This window comes from Parasteatoda tepidariorum, chromosome 2 (assembly GCF_982258835.1).
Source record: "Parasteatoda tepidariorum strain Cologne lab strain chromosome 2, Ptep-v5.0, whole genome shotgun sequence".
NCBI classification, from domain to species: Eukaryota; Metazoa; Arthropoda; class Arachnida; order Araneae; family Theridiidae; genus Parasteatoda; species Parasteatoda tepidariorum.
The window spans coordinates 120,093,061-120,116,409 of record NC_141756.1 but is presented as its reverse complement, the minus strand read 5'-3'; the positions used below and the strand labels follow the sequence as shown (position 1 = coordinate 120,116,409).

The following is a 23,349-nucleotide window of genomic DNA, read 5'->3' as shown; positions in this document are numbered from 1 at the left end:
CATATTTTTTTAGCATTGTTATAATATTCCTCGGAATAGTAAAAAAATACTAATATAAATTAGGAAGATTAATGTTATAAATAAGAATAAAAAATTTAGGTGGAATTTTTAAAGAATCCCTCTCTGCTATATTAATATTTAATCTTAATTATAAAAATTGTATAAAAAAATTTGTCACGCATTTTTTAAAATCTACTACAGTTATTGCTTTCTATAGCTATAGAGTTGAAAACTGCAGAAAAGTTTTTAAATTATTTTTGCATACATTCATTCAAACCCTTGTTTTTATAAATATATTGAAATCATAATTGAAGAAATAATTAAGAAATAACAATTAAAAAAAACCCAGTTAGCAAATTAATCTTTGAATATTTGATTTATACTATTTTCTTATGAATAATTCTTTTATTTTTAATCAGTTCTGTATGACTTGAATTTCTCTGACAAAATATGCTCTCAATTTTGCAAATAACTGTAGTACTTCTTTGGTAATGTTTTGTTTCTATGTGTCTCAGTTACGATCTCCGATTGTGTTATTTCTTTGTTTTTGGTGTCTCAATTATGATCTGTGTTATTTCATTAAAACAGGTTTTGGTGTTTCTAGACAGTCATTGTGAGGTGAATGAAGTATGGTTAGAACCTCTCCTGCAGCGCATTCAAGAAAATCGCACAACGGTTGTTTGTCCCATCATCGATATCATCAATGCTGATACCTTTGAGTATGTTTCTTCTCCCATTGTACGTGGCGGTTTTAATTGGGGTTTGCATTTTAAGTGGGACTCTGTACATTCCAATCAGCTGAGTAAAAAAGAAGACTTCATTAAACCCATCGAGTAAGCTTTATGTCACTAATTCACATATTTTTTTAGAAGAAAGTGTTGTAATTCAGTGTAGTTAAATTGTTTTGAATTTAGAGTATTATATACAGAATATCTACTACATTTTAGATTTTCAAATTCATAACTTTCCATGATTTCTCATGATTTTCCAGATGGGCAGATGCCCTGTATATAAAGTATTTAAAAAAAATTTCAATAGTGAATCAAGCATTATGTTTTTATTTGTTACTGATATTTCTGAAATATAATAGTAGATAAAATACATTAAAAAGTTTCATATCTGGTTTCACAGTAATTCTTGATTGCAACACTCGAAATACGCCATCTGGGAAGATTCCATGGATTGACCCTCCCTTTTAGCAGTTGTACTACAATGTGTCGCCGTTTCTTAATATTTTTCGTATTTAATTGTCACAAATATTTTTTTAAAATTTCTACCATGCTTTCTTTTGGAACAATTTAATTTTCAGTTCCTAAATTAAAAGTTTTTCATCTGTTTGAAAATCAAGACCTTCTCCTATGATTCTCCATACGCTGATGGTGAAAGCATAGGTAAAGGATTCTGCTCTATGTCACCCATTTTGATCACTAATAGTTAGTCTTGCTTATTTAAAGAACTGAAAACTTGGACTGGTGACTTTTGATAAAGATTTTAATAAGATTTATCTTCAAATTAAGATAAATATATTTTTCAATTTTATTATTGTATAAGTTTCGGTGATGGTAATGTAAGACTTTCAAATGAAACAATATGGCAATGAAACATCCTCTTTAATAGTAAAAGATAACAAACCATCAGGAAACTTCACAAACTCCAATTAACAAGTTATTCTTTAAAAAACATTAAAAATTGTTATTAAAAGAACAATTAAAACTTAAACTTTTGATTGCAAATATCTCATACTGCAGGTGGGCGGCACCGGGTAAAAACGGGATATCGGGACGAAGTCTCGGACGCTGCACAACAACCTCTTTGAAAGCAAACTGTCATCTCCTTAAGTACTGGACATCAGCCTTTTCACTCCCTGCCTTGGCCATCGGCTGATGCTCCTCCGCCGGTATTAATCCGCGCAGGAACTATTTCGGTTCGTCCTCCTACCTTCGGTCTTTGATCCAATACTCGATCCTTCTACCTCGGTTTTCATGCTATCTCAGCTGTCGCAACCAACAGCCTCTACAATTATGTTTTTTATTACTTGTTTTTAAATACTTATCACTGCATGCTTTTAAAAATTATGCATTGAATATATTTATTGTAAACTACTAAAACTAGGCTATTAAAACTATTATTTTTTTTATTAATTGCTCTTCTGATAGTCCTGCTTTATGGTAAATTACTAAGTCTTATTTTGTTAAATGAAATGAATTGTAGAAATATAAATTGAAAACATGCATCTTTTGTGATGCTATAAATAAGAGGCATTTGTAATATACCCATGTTTGTGCTCGTTTATGGCATTGAAATAACTGTATGTTTCTTAACTTTTAATTTTATTATTATTGCTAAATTACATTCCATTTTTTTTGATCCAGCCCTTTATTCTGTTTCATGTTAGATCTCCTACTATGGCAGGTGGTTTGTTTGCCATTGATAAAAGCTATTTTCACACCCTTGGTGAATACGATCAAGGAATGGACATTTGGGGTGGAGAAAATCTGGAAATATCATTCAGGGTAATCAGTATATTGCAAATTGTTTCTTTAGTTATGGACTGATCACATTTGTAACAATATCTAGAGACTATGTTTTCCCTTTATAATTATAGAATTTTTTTCTCTTTATTACCTTGTTATGTGTCAAGAATAATTATTAATTGTTGTATTTATCTTTGTAATTATTATGCCTAAGGAATAAAGTAATAAAATAATTAAGTCTAAATTTAAATGATCAAGTCTTTCTTTATGATATTCTTTTTTATCCATATATTGAATAAAAAAAGCTGCTATTTTCATTTATAGTCATCATCATCATCAATGACTCGACAGCCCAGGGTGGGCCTTGGCCTTCTTAAGAAGTTTTTTCCATGCTAACCTTTTTTCTGCTAGTGTTTTCCAGTTTTTAGTTTTTAAGACCAAAAGGTCTTTTTCTAGGCCATCTATCTATCTCAAAATTGGCCTGCCTCTCTTTCATGTGCCAACTGGTCTGGCAATGAAAACTCTTTTTGTGGTATGGTCTTCGTCCATTCTGATAACGTGGCCTGCCCTTTTTATTCTTTGTCGTATAATAAAGTTAATAATATCAGGTTCATTATATAAGTGACAAAGCTTTAAATTTGTTCTTCTAAGCCACACATTATTTTTTTGAATTCCTCCAAACATACTTAAGACCTTTCTCTCAAAGGTACGTAACATAACCTCATCTGTACTAGATATGGTCCAGGTTATTATATTTCATTTATAGTAGGCATTTTTTTATTTGAATACAGAATACAGCAAAAAGTTGTAATATTTTTATTTATTAATAATAATTAACTCATAGATAAATATTTAAGTCACAATTAACCACTATTACTTTATTTACCAGTATTACCATAATTAAAATTACGGAATTTTTTAATAAAAAAACAATATAACTCTGACACCTTTTAACAGAAAAAAAAAGTCAACTGATTGTCAATTAATGGTTACTTATAACCGGAACTTGAAATGTTTGACTCTGACTCCACTTATAATCAATTAAGATTTTCATTGAATTCCAGGAAAGTATTGATATCATTGTTGATATCATTGATATCTTTTTAAGAAATTTATTTTGTGACAATCTTAATAATTTCTAAGAACATAAAATATTTATCTAAATAACTTTTGATAAAATCAAAAGATTTCCGTTTTTTAAACCTATAGAATTAATTTAGCTTTTTAAGAGTTTATTTAATCTTTTTGAACTTCTTCAATGCAAACTTTAAAATCTTGCTTATACTTTACCCACTGACAGTTATGCACTTAAAAAGTCATACTTTAATCTGTAATATTCTTCGCATAGCAAAACTGGTTAATCTATGCTATTAGTTAGAGAAATAGTGTATTGGGGAGAAACATTTTACCACTTTTGCCCATTTGCTAAACCGCCAATGGGTTGAAAAAACAAAAATTGTAAAATTGATACTTGCCAATTGATATGTGTCAATTCACACATGTGATAATATATTCTTTGCTTTTTTTGTAATAATTGTCTTTAATAACTGTATTTTATTTCTGCTGTATTCATTGATTTCTTTTGCTGTACTTGTAATATTTTATGCATTTTCTTTATTTTTCTTTATATTTTCACACTCTAAAAATTTTTTAAGGGAGTAGTAACATAACCTTTAGTCTACATTAAGTTATAATGAAACTTGGGAGCACAAATTTTCCTTTTGCTTCTAATATTATTTCTACATCATCCTCGTAGTTGGCCAGACAGCCCAACGTGAGCCCATGCCTTCCTCTGAAGATATCTCCATAATGACTTCCGATTTATCTTTCATCTCTAATTCTTTTCATTAATTGCAAGAAAATTAGATTCCACCGAGTCTGCCCATCTCAACCTTGACCTTCCCCTCTTTCTTGTTCCACTGGGTTTAAAGAGCCACATCTTTTTTATTGCATTGTCATCACTCATTTGAATCACGTGGGCCATGCAATTGATTCTATTTATTTTTATGTTTTTAATGATATCAAGTTGTTTATAAATCTTGTACAGTTCAAAGTTCAACCTCCCTCTCCAGTTATTGTTTTCATTTACACCACCAATATTGTGATACAATTTTCCTCCAGTTTTGTCATTGCCCAAACTTTAGAAGCGTACGGACAAAAGTTTTGTAGATTGAGAACTTTGTATATTATTTCTACATTATTAATTAAAAATATAGATCTAATAAAATAAAAAACACTCAATCACCATCAGGTTTAGATTTTTGTTTTGATTGGTAGGTAGGCAATCTATTTATAGCTCTAAACAAAGATTTTTACTAATCAAAAGCCTCTCTACTCTGTTCATAATGTGCTATTGTATCAAACTGAGTCATGGTATCAAGTTTTACACTAATAGCATATATAATGATATACAAATTTTATATGCTGTTAATCTTTCAAATTAAATGTTCTGTCAATCCTCTTCACGAATACTGTGTCTTCCTGTTTGAGTAGATCTTCCTGATAATAAAACAAAATTTAAATTTTAGATTTGGATGTGTGGTGGAAGCCTGCAGATTATTCCATGTTCTCGTGTCGGCCATGTGTTCCGACGTAGAAGACCTTACGGCTCTCCTGCTGGGGAGGATACTTTAACTTATAATTCTCTGAGAGTGGCTCATGTGTGGATGGATGAATATATTGTAGGTTTCTCTTCATTTAATCCTTTATAGGGTTATTTTTATTTTCTAATGTTATACTAAAATATTTTTTTGATTTTATTGAGTATTTCTGCAGTTATAGTAAGAAAAGGAAAGGCAAATAAATATTTTTTTTATTAATATGTACATATTTTCATGTGTATTTAAGCTAGAAAGGAAATTTTTATGTAAATTTGTGCTGTTATTGCATATCATAACCGAAATAATTGATTTAAGTTACCTATTGCTCTAGTCATAGGATGTTCTAAAACATTTTTTTTTATTTATAATTTATTGCTGATCCCCCCATACCAGAATTGAGGCAACACATTGTCTCAGAATGTTAGAGTTTTTGCAGAAAGATTTTTCATTTGTTAAAAGAAAACTTTACTGCATAATTTTGAAAAAAATGTTTTTTTTTCCTCTCTCTTTTTTTTTACTGCAGAATTTTTTTTCAAAGATGTTTTTCTTGTACATCAGAGGAAAGAAATAATTTTTTTTATTCTCACTTAAGGTTTTTAAAAAAAAATCGGTAATGTCTGGGTTTAGCTATAATTTCAAATTAATGATATAAATCAAAAAATTCTGAAATAGCGAAAGTTTAAAAGATAGTTTTCTCTAGAAATGATGTTCTTTCTTTCATTTTTTGTTCTTTAAAGAACACCATATTTTACATACATCTCTTTTTTAAAGAGTCCTATTCGCGTAATTTCGTTGTCGATCTTTATTTTGGGAGTTACTGCATGGATTTTGAGATTTTTAATTTATTTACGAATTTTGATTTGTGTAATTATGATTTACAAAATTCGAAAGAGGAAATAATTAGTGCATTTTTAGTATATTAGAATTAAAAAAAGATTACTTTCACAAATAAAATTTTTATACATTTTTATTCTATACTTTCTTCTGTAAACCTAAACATTAATTTAAATTAGTTATTGTTATAATTAAAAGTATCTTAAAGCAAAATGTTAGTGCTGGGACATTTGTCAGCCCGAAAGAATTCTTCCACAGGGAAGATCCCTCAAACCTGTAAAAGCCTTAAACTTTATTGATATATGTGACTAATCTTTTGATCTAAACACTTCTAAAGCTTTAAAATATTTGTCTAAGTATTTTTTGAGAAATATGAAAAAAATGAGCTAGTATAGAAGTGTTTCTATTATTTTGTTAAACTGCTGAACATAGTGTATTATGTGTGTAGTATATAAATACGGGGATTTGTTTAGGAGGTAACTCGAATTAAACAATAATTACACAAATTGTAATGATTAAAAGGATTTTATTTCATTGTGGTTCAGTGGGTTGAATCTAAACTGAAACTTAAGAAGTGCAGAAAAAAATAATAAAACAAATTGTTTGCGCTCAGCGCCATCTGGTATTATAAATCCTCAACAGGAGGTACTTTTTTGGTGAAAATGTAAACATAGTTTGTGAAAATTAAAAATTATATTAAAAAATACACACAAAAATATAGTAAAGTATGAAAATATTTAAAAAATTTGTCACTACAAATAAAAATCATTTATGACTAATAAATGTATTTTTCCCCATACATTAAAAAACAATTTTGCTATTATAGAAAAATTTTGGGCTAAAAATACTATCCAAATTTCAAAATTCATAAAAAATTATTGTCCATAGTTAAATTTTAACTTGAATTTAATTAAAAACATGCATTTAACAGTACTAGCAGTACAAGTTATTTTAATTATGAGAACATTTTCAACTGGGTCTTACAGAAAGAAGTTTCACAGGGGAAAAAAAGTGCTTCATAAAAAAATAAAGGTCTGTTAGAATGAATTTATAATAGTGTTTAAGAAAATGTTTGAATTTCGACTTCCTGTAAAGTTTATCGAGGGTGAGCCTCGTCGTTTCATTTAAAAAAACTCGCTTTGATATGGCGTAAGTGATCAGTTAAGCTTACCACATTGCACTATCTGACCAAACACGTGCTACCTTTTTTGTATAAGACAGCTGGCAGAAAAGCTCCTATTTTCCATGGATTGCAACGGGAATGAGGTTTGCATGAGAACTTGCTTTTTTAAAAGTACTTTGTGAAACTACCTTTTTTTTTAAAGTTGAATTTTTGAAGGTGCCGCTAAATGGTTGTTAATTTACCCTAGTCAGACTCCTGAAATTTGACTCACCACGTAGTATAACAGGGTGGCCATCCACCTGGAATTATCTGGGAATTTTTTTATACTGGAAAAAACCGTTAAAAATCAAGGAAATTTGGATAAAAACCTGGAAAAATCAGGGAATTCTAAAGAAAAGCTGGAAATTTTTTCTTAGATTTTTTTTTTAATTTCACTAATTTAAATTATTTACTATTTTTCTTAATTTAAATTATTTCATCCATTATACCCACATTTTTTAGATGGAAATATATCTCCAAACAGTTAAAATGTTATCAACTTAGCTATACTTTGCTTGCATCAAGATCGCTCTATTATAACCCTGTTAAACTAGAATGTCACATAAAATTCTCTCATAGTTTCTAAACAAATGTAGGAGTTTTTGATCTCTATGGAGACTATGGGACTGTAATTTAAGAAAGGCAAAGATTGTGCTAAACATAGTTAGGATATTTGCATCTGTTTTAAAATTCTGTCCATGGGGTGAATCCATTTATGACTCAAATTTGTTCCGATGCTTTGATGGTAGTTTTTTTCTATTTTGACAGAATGAGTCTAAATATTTTTGTATTTTTAACTTAATAAAATTCTCCAAAAATTAATTGGTTATAATTTAATAATAATAGATTTTAAAATGTACTCTTTTTATGAAAGCTTTTGTGTTCCCATTCAAAGAAATCTGTAAATTGTTTTTTCTCAGCAAACTAACTAATCACACATTTCTTTACAATCTCTGAACAGCAATGTTTGTTGACAAATTGTTGCATTACTGCTAGTTTTTTCTGTTTCATTTTAACCTTTTATAACATATTTTAATTTAAAAAGAAGAACTAACTATATATTAATATTTAATTTTATTGTTTTGTTGGTAAATATTTGACTTTTAATTCAAAATTGGAATTGCATAGTTATCACTATATCAAAAGTTCGTAAATGTTGCTTGCATTCCAGGGATGATATTTCCAAAACTATGCCTCCTTTTTCCCTAAAAAGCTGACAAAGACTAGGGAATATATAGGAAACATATTAAATGATGTATAAACATTAAATAGGATTTTTTTTGAAGTTATACTTCTTATGCGACTTTCAACAAGGTTGCGTTAAACATTTAACGTTACATTTTTATTGGCCGGAAAATCACGTGGTTGGATCCAGTTTTCCATCATTCATTTCCATATTGTTTTGGTTCTCACTAGCATAAAAGTAATAAAAGTATTATTTTTCTATAAATATTTTTTTAGTTTGATTTGATACACATATAATTTAATAGGATAGTATTTTTTATTTTCAAATTTAGTGGATAACAATTGTAAAAAATGAGCGAAAACAATCCCACGGACAATGCGACGGATTTAAGGTTATGCCAAGGTACGTCTCATGTGAATATCAATTGATTGTTAGGTTTTCTCATTTGAATTTACATTATGATGCATTCACATACATTATTAATACAAATACATTTTCCATGGCGAGACAATGAGGCAACCACAAGCACTTCCACTGGTTCAAGAGGTCCAGGAGGGAAAAATGCACAATATTACCGTTATTACAGATCAGGAAGCAGGACGAGCGGAGCAGGAAAAAGAGTCGTTGAATATAACTAGTGATCCTTCTATGACTGCTGATTCTTCTACAATTAAAGTCGCAGCTTACGAAGTTTAACTTCTTCCACGCGGAGGGACTCCACGCACTATTTTTTTAAAAATTCATATGTGTTTAGTCGGAAGAAGGAAAATGTAACTTAGTGTTTTAGTTATGCACTGTTCAATTCTAGTTGTTAAAACAAAAACAATTAACTATGCTAAACTAAAAAACTGTGTGTTTAGATTGGAATTTTAATTTCAAATAAGGAAAAAAATCAAAAAAGTATAAAATTTAAAGAATTTTATCTATTTTTTTCTATAGAGTATAGAACAAAAAATTGAAAATTTTTCATTTGTGACATTTATTTTGTATACTGAATCTCTTAAAATAGTAATACTAATTCAAAACAACATTATTTAAAAATCTGACTTTACAACACTCAATTGCGAATTTATGAATTTTCTGCAAATTTTATAATTTTAATTTCTGATATGAAGTTCTTATTTTAAGCATTTTATCACATATTGCACAGTACAATTGAATAGAATAAGCTAATTTCAAATATTTATTACTGATTTACCTCTTCTGATGAAAAATAATCAAATTTTGTCTATTGTTTTATTACAACCTCAAGCCATTTTTTAAATGATAAAATAAAATAATACGGAATTAGCAAGCAAAAATTTAAGTATAATTTTGTTATCATAAGTTTGATACTAAATTGCAAATAAATAATTAAATGAAAAATAATTAAATAAAAGGAATTTAAAGCAATTGACGATAATTTTTATTCTGAAATACCGAAAGCCTTTAACTGTACAATGACTTTCGTTGTGTAAAATTTTTGTTACTGTTTGATTATTGATATCTTAAAAACTAACTTTTGCTTTGTTTTTAAAATATTCCATGCAGTTTTGCTAAGAATTGATTATACATCTTGTTATCAAATACCCATTTTGAAATATTCATTTTAATTAATGAATTTTTATTTCCCATTTCAATAAAAGTTAAAAGTGAAGAAATACTTTTGGGAGCCACTGTAATTATAAAAGTTTATTGATATATAATTACCTGAAATGGTTTTCCTTTTCTAAATGAATTTATTGGTCACTCTGTTTTTGCCATTTTGTAGGTACACTTAGAGGAAATACTACTTAAAGTAACACATTAAAAAAGTTTTATTCCATAAAAACAATATGTTCGACAAGCTAAACATATTATTTTCTCCACATATTTTAATTTTTTAAAAATTAATGTTGTTGCAAAACATAAAAAAATAAAATAATTTTTTTCTTCAAGATGATATGTTAAAAAAATGACACATTTAATGAAATATTTGATAATACAGGCACTTTTCTTGTACACATACTGCACTTTATAAGAAAAAAACAAAACAGGGACCTGGAAATTTTAAGATTTTTAACTACATAGTGTATTATATGTATGCATAATCTCACCTAGGAAAACTTTTTCAAAGTCAGACCAGATGCACGAAATAAGAGTTATGGTGATATTTCGAGCCGCCTTGATTTAAGGAAGAATCTTCAGTGTAAATCTTTTGATTGGTACATGAAGACTATCTATCCTGAACTTGGTCCACCACAAGTCAAAACAAACCTTTCAGAAAAAAAAGCTCACCTTGCTCAGATGAAGAATCAGTGGAAGCATTCAACCACTGAAATATTATTTAGATATCAGGTATTTCTCTTTTTGTATCTCATTTTTAGATAAATAAAATAAAAAATTTCTTATTTTCAGCAAAAGGAAGCAAACGTGTAATAATTACATATTAAATAAAAGCATTTTTTCCCCACCTCAACCTTTTTTTTTAAATTTTATTTTCCATTATCTCTTTGTCTTTTACCCCTTTTCTTGTACATCTTCTGTCTCCCTTTTAGGCAAAAAGGTAATTTGCTATAAATTAAGACTTGAAATTTTGAAATGATTGGGAATTTTAGTGCAGTGTGACCTTAGTCTATTTCAATTTATGCTTACTTTTTCTTTTCTTAATCTGCTTTTTTTAAAGTTTATGGTAGGTTTTACTGCTTTTGAAATTCTAGATAATTAGATTTTATAGTATTTGGCTCATAATAGTACTCTTACATGCATAATAATTTTGGCCAAGGAATTTAAAAATGATAATTTGAGTAATATTAAAAAGAAAAAATCAGCTATGCCTTGTTCCAATGATAAGATTCATCAAAGGGCCTGTACACTAAAAATAATTTTAGGATATTTTAAATTTTTTTAGTTATTAAGATGCAAAAAATATTGACTTACTTAAGCTATACAATAATTTCCTTCAGATTTTTAAAAGATATTTGAGACATAGGTTTCTGATATTAAATGTTTTAAATCTTTTAAAAACTTTTTTGAATTTTAAAACACTAATGTGTACATAAATCTTACACCTGTTTTGAGAAGGTTTCAACTTCAAAATATTGTATTAGTAACAATATTTTATCTATAAAACAAGTCTTATATTAACTTTCACATTTAATGGTGAATATACTGTGTTTACCAAAATAATTATCTGGAAAGCCAGATTAACAAAGGAAGCTGAACAATAATTCAAATATAGCATCATTCAAAGAAGCTGAATATCGAAATATGTACTAGTTTGTGAATAGGCTGGGTATTTAGTGCAAAAGAAACATATATCTTCCAGTGCACTCTAAGAAATAGGATAAAATGGAAGAAAGCAAAAATAACCTATACAATGGTTTAGCAATAAGTGTTACAAATATCTTACTTTGAATCAAATCAAAAGTTATATAAAACCATAAAAAGTTATATAAAACCATTTTTTTCATCAAATCTATTTATGAAGATAGTTATTTTTCTATTGTTTATATATTTTTACAGGATTTTAAAATATATTCCTCGTATTACTTAAAACTCTGTTTGAATATTCAGAAACAGAAATTTATTATAAAACTCAGTATGTTATTGGATTTGTTGAATAATTAATAATAATAATTAATTTGTACAAATAATAACAATAAATTTGTTGAATAATAACAAATGGGATTTGTTAGTTAATTTGTTGTTTTAGAAGCTCTTCTTATTTATTATGAAATATGCTATGCTATGCTATGCTCTGCTCATACCTGTCAACTTTTAGTCCTTTTGAGTATGATTTTCCTCAGTGGTAGTGAAATGGAAAAGTGACAATTTTAAGCAGAAATATACGCTGTGTTTTGATAAAGTTTAGACGGACTACTATGATAGTATTATTAATTAATATATGCTTAATTTTTTTAAAAATATAAAAAGACAAAAAGATTATAAATGCAAGGAATTATAGAAAGCTTACATTTTACTACCACTTTAAATATAAAAATAAAATTTTACGCCAATTGCGTAAAAGTTGGCAGGTATGCCTGCTACTTGAAGGGTTACTGTTATTTAAATTTTTTTAAATTATTCACTAAATTAATTTTTGTTCCCTATTGTTGCTTTTTAGTTTTCACATTTAAAAATGGTATATTAAATAGCTTGAAAATATAATTTAAAATAAATTGCAATTATTAACGCTTTAAAAATTGTTTTATAATTTGATATATACATATATTTTCATTATTATTTGATTTATATATTTTCGAATTATATTTAAATTAAATCGATTAGTTAAGTGATTTGATTCAAATATAATTCGATTGATAATGATTAAAAAATAAGTTTGAGTCATTAAAGACATTTTTAAATCTAGGAAATATGTAATGCCTATTGTGGCATCACAGAGGTATTTTTCCCATTGTGCAAGAAACTTGCCATCCCTGTTTATTGGTTATCTTATCATGTTGCAGTATAGTTTATTATCACTTATTTTCGAAGTTAAAATTCCTTCAAAAAATTTTCTCATCTAGTAAAACATTCATAACCTAACCTAAGGTTTTATTGTATAAATTTATGACGTCTTAATGTATACTTTTTGTATTTCATCTTAAACAAAGGTTTAAAAAGTAACTTTTAAGAGAGATGTTGTCTTTTATTGTTTTCTTTAGATTCAACTGACAGGCACTGAATTGTGTATTGAATCAGAAGATGATGTCACTACAAAAGGTTCTTTGCTCATTCTTCAAAAGTGCTCAAAACTGAAACGTCAGGTGATTTTTAATTTCATTTTCCTACTCTTCCTTAACAAGGGTAGAAATTTAGTGTCTGGTCCAGTAATTAAAATATATTAACTGGTCCATTTTACATATCTCTAATATATCATTTTTTTTTGAAGAAAAATGATTATACAAAGAGTAAGTAATGATGACGCTTGATGTGTGCTATTTAGGGACAAAAATACACACCTGAAAATGAAATAAAAATCAAGGAACTAAAACAATATAACATCCTTTTACATTCATTCAGGGGATCTCTAGTAACTATTTTATGGTGGTCCTAGCCAAGTTTTAGCAGTCCACGATGAACTGTCAATTTTGAGCTCTGTTAAAGCTGTAAATCAGTTTTCGATGTCAAGAAAAACTCTTAAAATGAGACTCATTGCAAAATAAACCATTTAAAAAGTGTGCCATTTTAATATTACTGCATTCTTTTGGTGCCTTATTTTTCAATGTTAGTCACCTTTTTCACTGTGCATATAAGAATCATTTATGAATTTATTTAAATTTGTCTTCAGTTTAGATTATATGACCTATGATCTGAGCAAGGATTCATGGGGTTCAAATCCCTTTTTGAAGTTTAAAACTCTCAGAGTTTAGTAATTTTTAATAATTAGCAAACAGTTCCTGTTTACATTTTTATATTTTTCTAATAAAATAGCCTTTTTTTTAAAAATTTGTAATGAAATTGTGAATATCCCAAAGTAGGAGTACTGTTCCAACCAAATGAAGAAAAGAATTACGAAATTCTTATCAAAGCAATTGTGAATTAGAAAACGTCTTCATTTTGTTGTTTCGTTTAGTATAATTTTGTAAGTAACAACATAATTTTGTATCACGCAAAATACTGAACAATTATTATTATTTTTTTTAAGCATTTTATAGCAGTTTTTAAAAAAGGTTAATAGTTGTAAATCCAAGAATGATTTTTAATATAATTGGCCATAACTTTGTAAGTAACAACATAATTTTGTATCATGCAAAATACTACAATTTGAAATTTTTTTAAAAAATTGTAATTAATATTGATTACTTTACTAATTTTAAAGGGAGAAAAAAATGCTATGGATTAGGGTTTCTAACAAAAATGTGCAAATTTAAAAATTCATTGTACAAATATGCGTTAGTAATTTGCAGTAGTCTTTCTCCTATAAAAAACCCCCACTACACATTTGCTTATTGTACATTAAAACTGTACAAATTGTTTGTTAAACACTTCCCTTGATCTATGTATCCAAATTCTTCATCAAAAATCATTCCTTAGCATTTTGACACTCTTAACTTTGTAAGCAAATATTTAAAAATGTTTATTCTGTATACCGTTTACTTTTCTAACAACCAAGACTAGGATGTTGATAATTAATTTATTTTTTGCATTTCTTACATTTTGGTCGTTTTCTTTTTAGGGTGTTAAAAGTCTTTTTAGATTTTTTTTCTTCCTTTTTTAATACATTTTCATGAATTTTGAATTATATTTTTTATTTTAATCATTTTACTTGTGATTTTTCATAAATTTGCATTGGTTTTTATTATTTTAAATATTCTTCTATTACAAGTGTCAATGTTAAACAGAATTTTTATCGATATAAGAATTTGAATTTGAGTTGTCGGCTGTTTCTCAATTTTAGGAGTATCAAAAAACATTTGAAAATGCAACGTTAATTATTTGAAAACTGTATCTAAAAATTAATGCTGTATGAATCTTGTTAAGTTACAATTTATTTTATTCATAACTTGTATACTATTTAATTATTACCTTATTTTTTTTTTATAAAATATTATAGGGCAAAGTAAGGAAATATTGCTACTGGTCAGTTGTAGTATTTTTAGTTGAGATCATTTTTTAAAAATTGGAAAATTTAAATGAATAAAAAACTGTTAGGCAATTCTTTTGAACATTTTTTGAAATGTGGAAAGCATTGCAAGGCTTATTGCTAAATTAAGAAACCGATAAATTTGAAGCAGAAACTGATTTTAAGCAATTGATAAATAAAGTAGTTTTCAGAATGTTTTAAAATGTTCATAATATAATTTGATATTTATTTAAAAATTAAAATAATGTGCACTTGGGGTATATTTTCAACAAAAAGTGGTAATCTGGTGGCAACGATTCCTTGGGGTATTCATCCACTTTTCCTTCGAGGTTAATATCATCCTTACCTGTGCTATGCATGATTCTTTATTACCTTACGAGATCATCGCCAACAAAACAAATTATTTTTATTTTTTGAAATGCCAGATGCTATTTAGGCAAAGTATGAAATAATTGTCCTGATGAGGTTATAATGTAAATGATGTGCATGTTACTGTGAATGACCGAATTCTGTGGTTGTTGACTTTCACCGGTGAATGTTGACAATCAAATTAGTCGCTTTGGTGTATGTCCGAAATATTTATTGCATGCAATTTGATATGAATTTATTCGTGGATATAATTACATTTATTCGATATTTTAATACTTACTGACGATAGATTAGAACAAACATCAGTGTTTGGAGTAACGGGCAAATATATACCGGGCAATGGCACTTGACTTTAAAAAAACATCAGTGTAGGGTATACCGGGCAGTGGCACTTGACCTTAAAAAAACATCAGTGTAGGGCATACCGGGCAAATGTATACCGGACAGTGGCACTTGACCTTAAAAAAACATTAGTGTAGGGTATACCGGCCAAATGTATACCTGGCAGTGGCACTGAATCTTAAAAAAACATCAGTGTAGAATATACCAGGCAAATGTGTACCGGGCAATGGCACTTAACCAGACCTAGTATGACTAGACCTTTGGTAATTGTCCGAAATATATACTACTAGGTCTAGTGCCACTTTTTCTATAGCTTAAATATTTAAAAAAATTAATTAAACAAAGCGTTTGAATCAATTTTAAACTGATAACGAAATTATTGCTTTAAAATTAAAAAAATAATAATAAAAACTGCGCCAGATAAGAGTAATTGAAGTAGTTGCTTTATACAGCTCATGTGCGGACAAAAATTATCCAGGTGCATCTAAAAGTGAATGAATATCCCAAGACACCGGTGGCAACTGGCAGCCAATTTTTTTAAATACAATTAACTTCAATTGAGTTGCCTTGTGGCCAGTATTGACCATTAGTTTCCCCCTACATTAAGTGCATAGTTCAAGTTATGATATATATACATACAGTGAAATCTTCAGAAAAGACCACCTCTGTGTACAAGCCTCCTCCATTTTTGACCACTTGGGAGGTACGGAATTTTTTCCATACACATTGTGTTGAAGGAAACCGTTAAGAGAAACCATCAAAACCTTCCCCAGCGACTATGCTAATTTCTGCACCAAATGTGGAAAAGGTCAAATAAGAAAACGTGAAAAATATTAATAAAAAGTATTTACAAAACAAATTAGTAGATTAAAATGCATCCAAAATATTTGAGTGACTCTTATTTAGAGAGCTGTTTTTGATGATCTTTGAAAGAGATCATCAACCCCAAGTTGCAGTTACAGCAGCACTAAAGACGATGCTATCCATGTTGAAAGTTAAATTAGAAAAAAAAAATATTTTTTTTAAAAAAAAGAAACATTTCAAACAAGCAAACTTTTTATCATTTTTTAAAGCTAACTTATTATGATATAAAATTAAAGGCAAATTCAAACATAAAACAAAATTGTTGACTTATTTAAAATAGTTCTATCATTCATAATTGGTAAATGAATTTTTACACATTATTATATCAGTAAAGATCATTTTCATTGACACTAAGCTTCATTAATTGATCCGGTTTTCATGGCGTCAAAACAAGTGGCATTTACGCAAGCGACAGTGAGTAAAATTATTTGTGAAAATTCATGTACCCTCCATAACATTTTGAAGTCAATGAAGGTAACCCCCAAAGAATGACCAACCTCTGTTAACGGACATTTTACTGTGGAACATAAAGTTGTCACTACCGAGTTTCACTGTATGTTACCGGCAAAGTATGAAACAGCAGCGTTCTATAGAATGCCAAATGTGTTCAGGCAAGGTATAAAACATGAGAAGAATTACATTCTTTCCCTAGGCATTGTATATAATACCTAAGCATTCTATAGTATGACTTGCTATTTTGTCAAAGTATGAAAAAAACGTCCTGATGAGGTTATTATGTAGATGTGCCTTTCTCAAAAATAAAACTGTTATTCTGAAAAAATAATGAGAGTGCTATTTAAAAAAAATTATTCAAAATGCTTAAAGAAAAATGAAAGTTGTACAAAATATAGTTTATATCTTTCTTAATAAAAGAAACAAAATGTTCATATAAAAAATAAGAAATTAAACTACTTGTTGCAACATGGCAGGCTTGAATGACATTTTGAATTACGTTTCATTACATTTCGAAACAAATCGGAGATGTATTTCATACTTTGCTGGTTTCTCATTTGGCATTCTATAGAATGCCATGGAAGGGTGTGAAATATAAATCGTTTCATACATTGCCGGCTAGTTTTAGGCATTCTGTAGAATGACGGATTTCAAACTTTGCCGGTAACATATATATAAAAAACACTGCTTTTGAAGGCTTGATTTTTTTGTGTGCATTTTTTTAAGAACTTCAGGTCATCAGCATACTATAACTTAAGAAAAACTGTTTTGCTATGCATAATTAATAATTGTTTACGCTTATGATTAGATGTGGTACGAGAGTGCTAAACATGATATCAGGTTGGCTCAACTTCTCTGCCTGGATGCTGGTGAACAGTTCCCTCGTTTGTCCAAGTGCCATGAAATGGGTGGATCACAAGACTGGAGGCACGCAGACACAGTAAGATCATATTCTAACCGTCCGTTCCTACACCGAAGTAAAAATTTCTAGTTAATGATCAGGTTTAGATATTCAGGTAAAAGAGCAAACCTAAGGACTTGAAGCTAAACTGGGTGTCAAAAAATCATAATTTAAAAAGAAAAAGTAATATATTTGTAGTTGCAGAGTTGGCTGTGAAATCGGCCAACATTTTATTTGTAGAATCTTCTACAATATTTCGATAATATGCATATTTTAGAACATTCCCTAGCAACAATTATATCTTGGTCCCAGTTGGGCTCGAAATTGGCTTAATATTGGTCCTACATGAACATGCTCTGAGGGACCGATATTGAGATGTCCAGATTTTTTAATATTGGTTCTATCCAGTATCAATATCGACCTATATGGGGCTTATATTGGCTGAATAATGATTATAAAATATCGGATGAATCTGTCAATTCTATATAGTTCCGATATTGTTGTTATGGGTCCTATATGAACATGCTCTGAGGGACCGATATTGAGATGTCTAGATTTTTTAATATTGGTTCTATCCAGCTGAATAATGATTATAAAATATCGGATGAATCTGTCAATTCTATATAGTTCCGATATTGTTTGTAAAGTGGCAGTATAATATCGGGTGAATCGGATGATTCTATATAGGGCCCATATTAGAAAAATTTCGAACCCTTATGGAGCCAAGATTAATCAATATTGGTCCAATGAGGGCCCACCAAGTTATTTTGCTAGGGTTGTTTTAAAAATGCATGTTGAAACTCGTATAAAGGTGAAAGTTTTTTCACTTTTCCATGTAATGCACTTATTTCAGTGATAATGCGGTGTGGAATAGTTTAATGAATTAAAAGGCCAAATGAATAACAAAACAATATAATGTGGGTAATACTTCTTAGGCTTCCCAAGTCTTCCATTCCAATCCATTGCCTGCCATGCAAGTGATCTCATTCATAATTCTTGTGAATTGATTACAGTGTCTTTTTTGGTGAAGTTGAAATTCATAACAGGACTTGTGGAAAAAATAGTTCTTGTTAAATTTAAATAGCTTTTCTTTAAAACTGAAATGACTTTTCTTTTGTCTTTAAGCCTGGCTTTATAATTTAATTTATCTCAAACTATAATAATGAATGAAAATTTAATGAAAATTTAATGAAATAAAATTTACTTTTTTGTAGTTATTTATACAATATATATTTAATTATTTTAGATGGGTATTCTTTTAAACTGCTTTTTTAAATCTTGAAGGGCTTGTAGCAAGACATGATATCAAACACCATTGTGCAAAAAGAGAAATAATGTGTATAAGTTCTTAAAAAAATTCTCTATGAATTTTTAAAAAAAATCAATATTTTATATTTCTTAAAATTTCTTTATATTTTGATAATGTATACTTGAGAATTTGCAATAAAAATACATGTCAAAACTCATGTAAATGTGAAAGATTCTGCATTTTCCCCATGAATGCACTTATAGAATAAAAGAAGCTCTCAGTTAATTCAAATGTTTAAATCTACCTTGTTTAAATCTACATTTGTTTAAATCTACATTTACGCTCTTTAAATCTATCTTGCTCATATTTGGGAACACAATAACCTGTTAAAATTGTAACATGTATATTTTTATAAGTAATGTAGTTTTCATTGTATTTTTTTTACATTTGTAATTTTCAATAAACTAATATTAAAATGCAGCTTTAAAAAAAGTTTGAAATTTTTAGGAGGGAAATCCAAGATATTATATTTGCAAGTATGAAATACGTTTTGAGAAATAATCTTATACAAAGCTAGTAAAAACGTATTTCATCAATATGTTTCTTAATTGCAAAACACAGTGTATTTATCTCATTTATATGCATACTGTCAAAAGCAGGTAAATATGAAATAACAATTTTGATTTAGTTTTAAAAAATGTCTTATTTCCCTTAAAATTAGTACTAAAAATAACTTTTGCATGAAATTATATTTAGGCACATGATTTATCTAATTAGTTTTTCAATTATAGTTATTAATTTTGCTTAGATATACAAATAACATTCAAATACTAAAAATCAGTCTATATTTTAAATATTTTTAAGATCGTGATTTCTGAATCTATTATTATGTTTATTTTAAGAGAGAATTTTTTTGTGTTGTATTTCATAATTTGAACTATCTTCTGCGCCAATTGAAAATCAAACCATTGATATTGCAATTTACTACATGAAAAACTGATTATTAGATTTTAAGTTATTAAAAGTGATTCTTTTGCCAACCATATGCAGGGTATCTGCACACCTGGAAAGTCATGAAAAATCATGGAGAGGCATGAAGTATTGAACAAAATTTGTCATGATTTTAACTATTTAAAAAAAAAATCCTGGAAAATCATGGATTTAGGTCGCAGAAAAATCTCATTTTTAAAGTGGAATTTACCTCCCCAATTTCATAGTGTTCCGAATATCTGACTTTGTAACAAAATCCCCACTCACTGTCACATTTTATTAAAATAAAAATTGCTCTTCTGGTGTTCCTTAAAAATTATGGTATTCTTTCAGAAAATGAACGAAAGAACATCATTTCTAGAGCGAATTATATTTCAAACTTTTGCGATTTCAGAATTTATTTATTATTTATTTTATCAATTTAAAATTCTAGCTGAAGCATGCCAGTCATTGTCGAAATTTTTTTATTTCCAAATGAGAACAGAAAAATCGGGAGTGTTTCTTTCATTTCCGATGAACAAAAAAAGTATTTTTGGAGTATATTTCCGCTGGAAAAAAATCGTCTTAGAAAATTCTGCAGAAAAGAATTTTTTTTTTAACTTTCCAAAAGAAAAATCCTTTTGCCTTTCTGCAAGGACTCAATTGCATACTACAACAATGTGGCCAAGTTGCCCGCGATTCCAGGGGGGCTTTGAGACTGGCCAACAATGATATCCAGTGGTTAAAAGCCGATGCTGCGTGCTTAAGCAGATAAAGGAGAATTGTTTGGAGAAAATAGCAGAGGTGATTGTGCTCCGGAAAAAATCCAGATTTCCGGATTTTTCCCTAACTCCGCTCCGGAAGTTTCCGGAAATCCTACGTCCAAAAATTTTAAGAATTCATAGATCACATTTATGTATAAAAATTCTTGTATATTTTATTTAAAAATATTAGAACTAGAATTTTTACTTTGCATCTTTCATTTGTAAATATTTTTTCTGGTAAAATACTAAATGTGATTGAAGGTTAAAGTAAACTTATACATTTAAATTATGCTGTATATAATTTATTTAGAATTGAATGTTCTGAAAATATCAATGATTTAAATTTATGAAGTAATTAATTTTTTGAAATGAGTCATTAATGATTTTACTCAAGAAATTTTCAGGATTTTTGAGTTGGACTCACAATCACCTCTGCAATAGTAACTTCGGTAAGTCATGAATAATTCTTGAATTAGCCATGAAAGGTCATGGATTTGAAAATCTTAAATGTAGCAGATACCTTGCATATAGGATTTATTGAATAAAATTAAGAGTGCACTTCTTTTTTGATTGTAGGTGGACTCCCCTATTTATAATATGGCTGCAGGACTGTGTCTTGGTGTTCACAAAGAAAATGTTGGTGAATACATTATCCTCACCATTTGTAGCCAATCAGAATCTCGTAAATGGAATCTCTTATTTCATTCCCTGCCCTAAGTGTTGTGCTTTTGAAACAATTTCTGTGATAGATTTTTATCCCTTACAATCCCATTTTATACAAGTAGTACAAAAAAAAAAATTACAGTGCTAGGGTGGTTGTGCGTTTGTTTTTATACAAAAATTCTTTTATCTTTTATAATTAAATTGAAACATTTTTGTATTTTTTTTCAAGAAACTCATACATTTCTTGTTTAACACCAAACATACCAATACTTAGTGTATACCTATTTCTACCATACTCGATTACATGACCGAACTTTGTTCTTGTTGTTCTTGGATGTTTCTTGGTTGAATATGTGAAATTTGGATGTTAGGGAGGAAATAAACTAAAAACACTTTATTATAATTAAACAAAATTATACATTGCTAATTTTTATACATTGCAAACACATAGAATAAGAATTTTTAATTCATTGCTCGACACATTTTTTACATATACAGGATGTTTTCATTGTACTTTTCCGCAAACATATCTCTTCTAATTGTTATTATTTCTATGATTCTTATAATTATAAGAATTATAATACAGTACAGAACCCGTTATCCGGAAATCAGAAAACCGGAAAACCAAAAAACCGGAACGAAATTCGATAAATTTTCCCGCTATTTTTTTTTAAAAAAAGTTTTTTTCCTCATAAGATTTTAGGATTTTTCTTTCTTTTTTGAAAGATGTTTACCCTAGCATCATTTTGGAAATAATTATTAGTGTATTACTTCGTTTTTTCAAGATTATTTCCAAATATTTTTTTTTTAGTTGGGTTTAACAATAAGAAAAACGACTTTTTGTAGCGATTCAGAAAACCGGAAAAATCAGTTATCCGGAATAGCGATGGTCCCGATCGTTCCGGATAATCGGTTTCCTACTGTACTTATAATTATTCTTATAGTTTATATTATTTCGTTTAAGAACTTGTGCTGTCTTATTTGTTTCGACATTTTTTTGGGTAAAAACTAACAGTTAGTTAGAAATGAAGTAAAGCTATCAAAATAAAACATAAGCTACTTACCAAAACATTTAGTTTCTGTCACTTTTTCTGACACAAAAATGCCAATCTAAAATTTTAGGTACTTTCTTGAAATTTGAATTCACAGTTATTCTGATTGAACTCACTACGCAACAGTCTTTGCAGAAATGTGCAACTCATTGAATGTCATACGTTGAACACGCATTACATCGTCATTTCTGATCCGATAACCTTTTAAAGCTATAAATTGTTCTTCCGGGCAAATGACCGGTTGTGGTAGAAATAGGTATACGACAAGTATTATTCGAAACAAAAAAAAGAATATTATCTGTATATAATAGTTAGAAAAAGTCATGCGGTCAAATGTGCATAAACGATAAGATGATAAGCGCATTTTCAATGCAAAAGTTCTTAAACGGTCATTTGACCGGTTATGGTATGTTTAGTGTTAAAATTGGTATATAGATTTAATGTAAATTTTTTCCAACAAATTCAATCCCATTTCATACAAGTAGTACAAAAATATAGCGCTAGGGTGGTTGTGCTTTTGTTTTTATACCAAAATTCTTTCATCTTTTGCATTTAAATTAAAAAAATTTTGCATGTTATTTTTTTTTGTTGAGAAACTCATACATTTCTTGTTAGAAATTTGTAGATAGTTTTGATGTAATTTTTTTTTCCAACGAATTTTTTGTTGTTATGAACAAGTTTTAGAATTTTATTGATGAAAGTGTCAATTATCTACTTCATATTTGAAAAAATATATAATAAAATATTTTGCTGCACATGATTATTCTTTTCTATTATGAGGGATGATTTGTTGAAACTAATTGCACTTTGCTGCATGGAAAATGCTCTGACATCTTACTTGCTGATTCTCATAGCACACTCCGGTAACACAGTCTGTTAAGTTCTTTCTGACCCCACTGGTGGAGAGCTGGGGGTTCAGA

The 23,349-nt window shown here is 28.5% G+C and overlaps 1 protein-coding gene across 3 annotated transcripts in view; it reads left to right on the top strand.

Moving 5' to 3' along the window:
* Positions 1 to 23,184, top strand: part of LOC107440681 (polypeptide N-acetylgalactosaminyltransferase 11) — a 39,175-nt gene extending 15,991 nt beyond the window's left edge. For all 3 annotated transcript variants that reach the window (XM_016053664.5, XM_043055196.3, XM_043055197.3), the window contains exons 6-12: positions 589 to 833; positions 2,396 to 2,513; positions 5,003 to 5,155; positions 10,336 to 10,572; positions 12,882 to 12,983; positions 17,640 to 17,771; positions 21,291 to 23,184. In XM_016053664.5, coding sequence (XP_015909150.1) covers positions 589 to 833; positions 2,396 to 2,513; positions 5,003 to 5,155; positions 10,336 to 10,572; positions 12,882 to 12,983; positions 17,640 to 17,771; positions 21,291 to 21,431 — 1,128 coding nt within the window. In that variant the 3' untranslated portion in view covers positions 21,432 to 23,184. The remainder of the gene's footprint in view (positions 1 to 588; positions 834 to 2,395; positions 2,514 to 5,002; positions 5,156 to 10,335; positions 10,573 to 12,881; positions 12,984 to 17,639; positions 17,772 to 21,290) is intronic.
* The last annotated feature ends 165 nt before the right edge of the window (positions 23,185 to 23,349 follow it).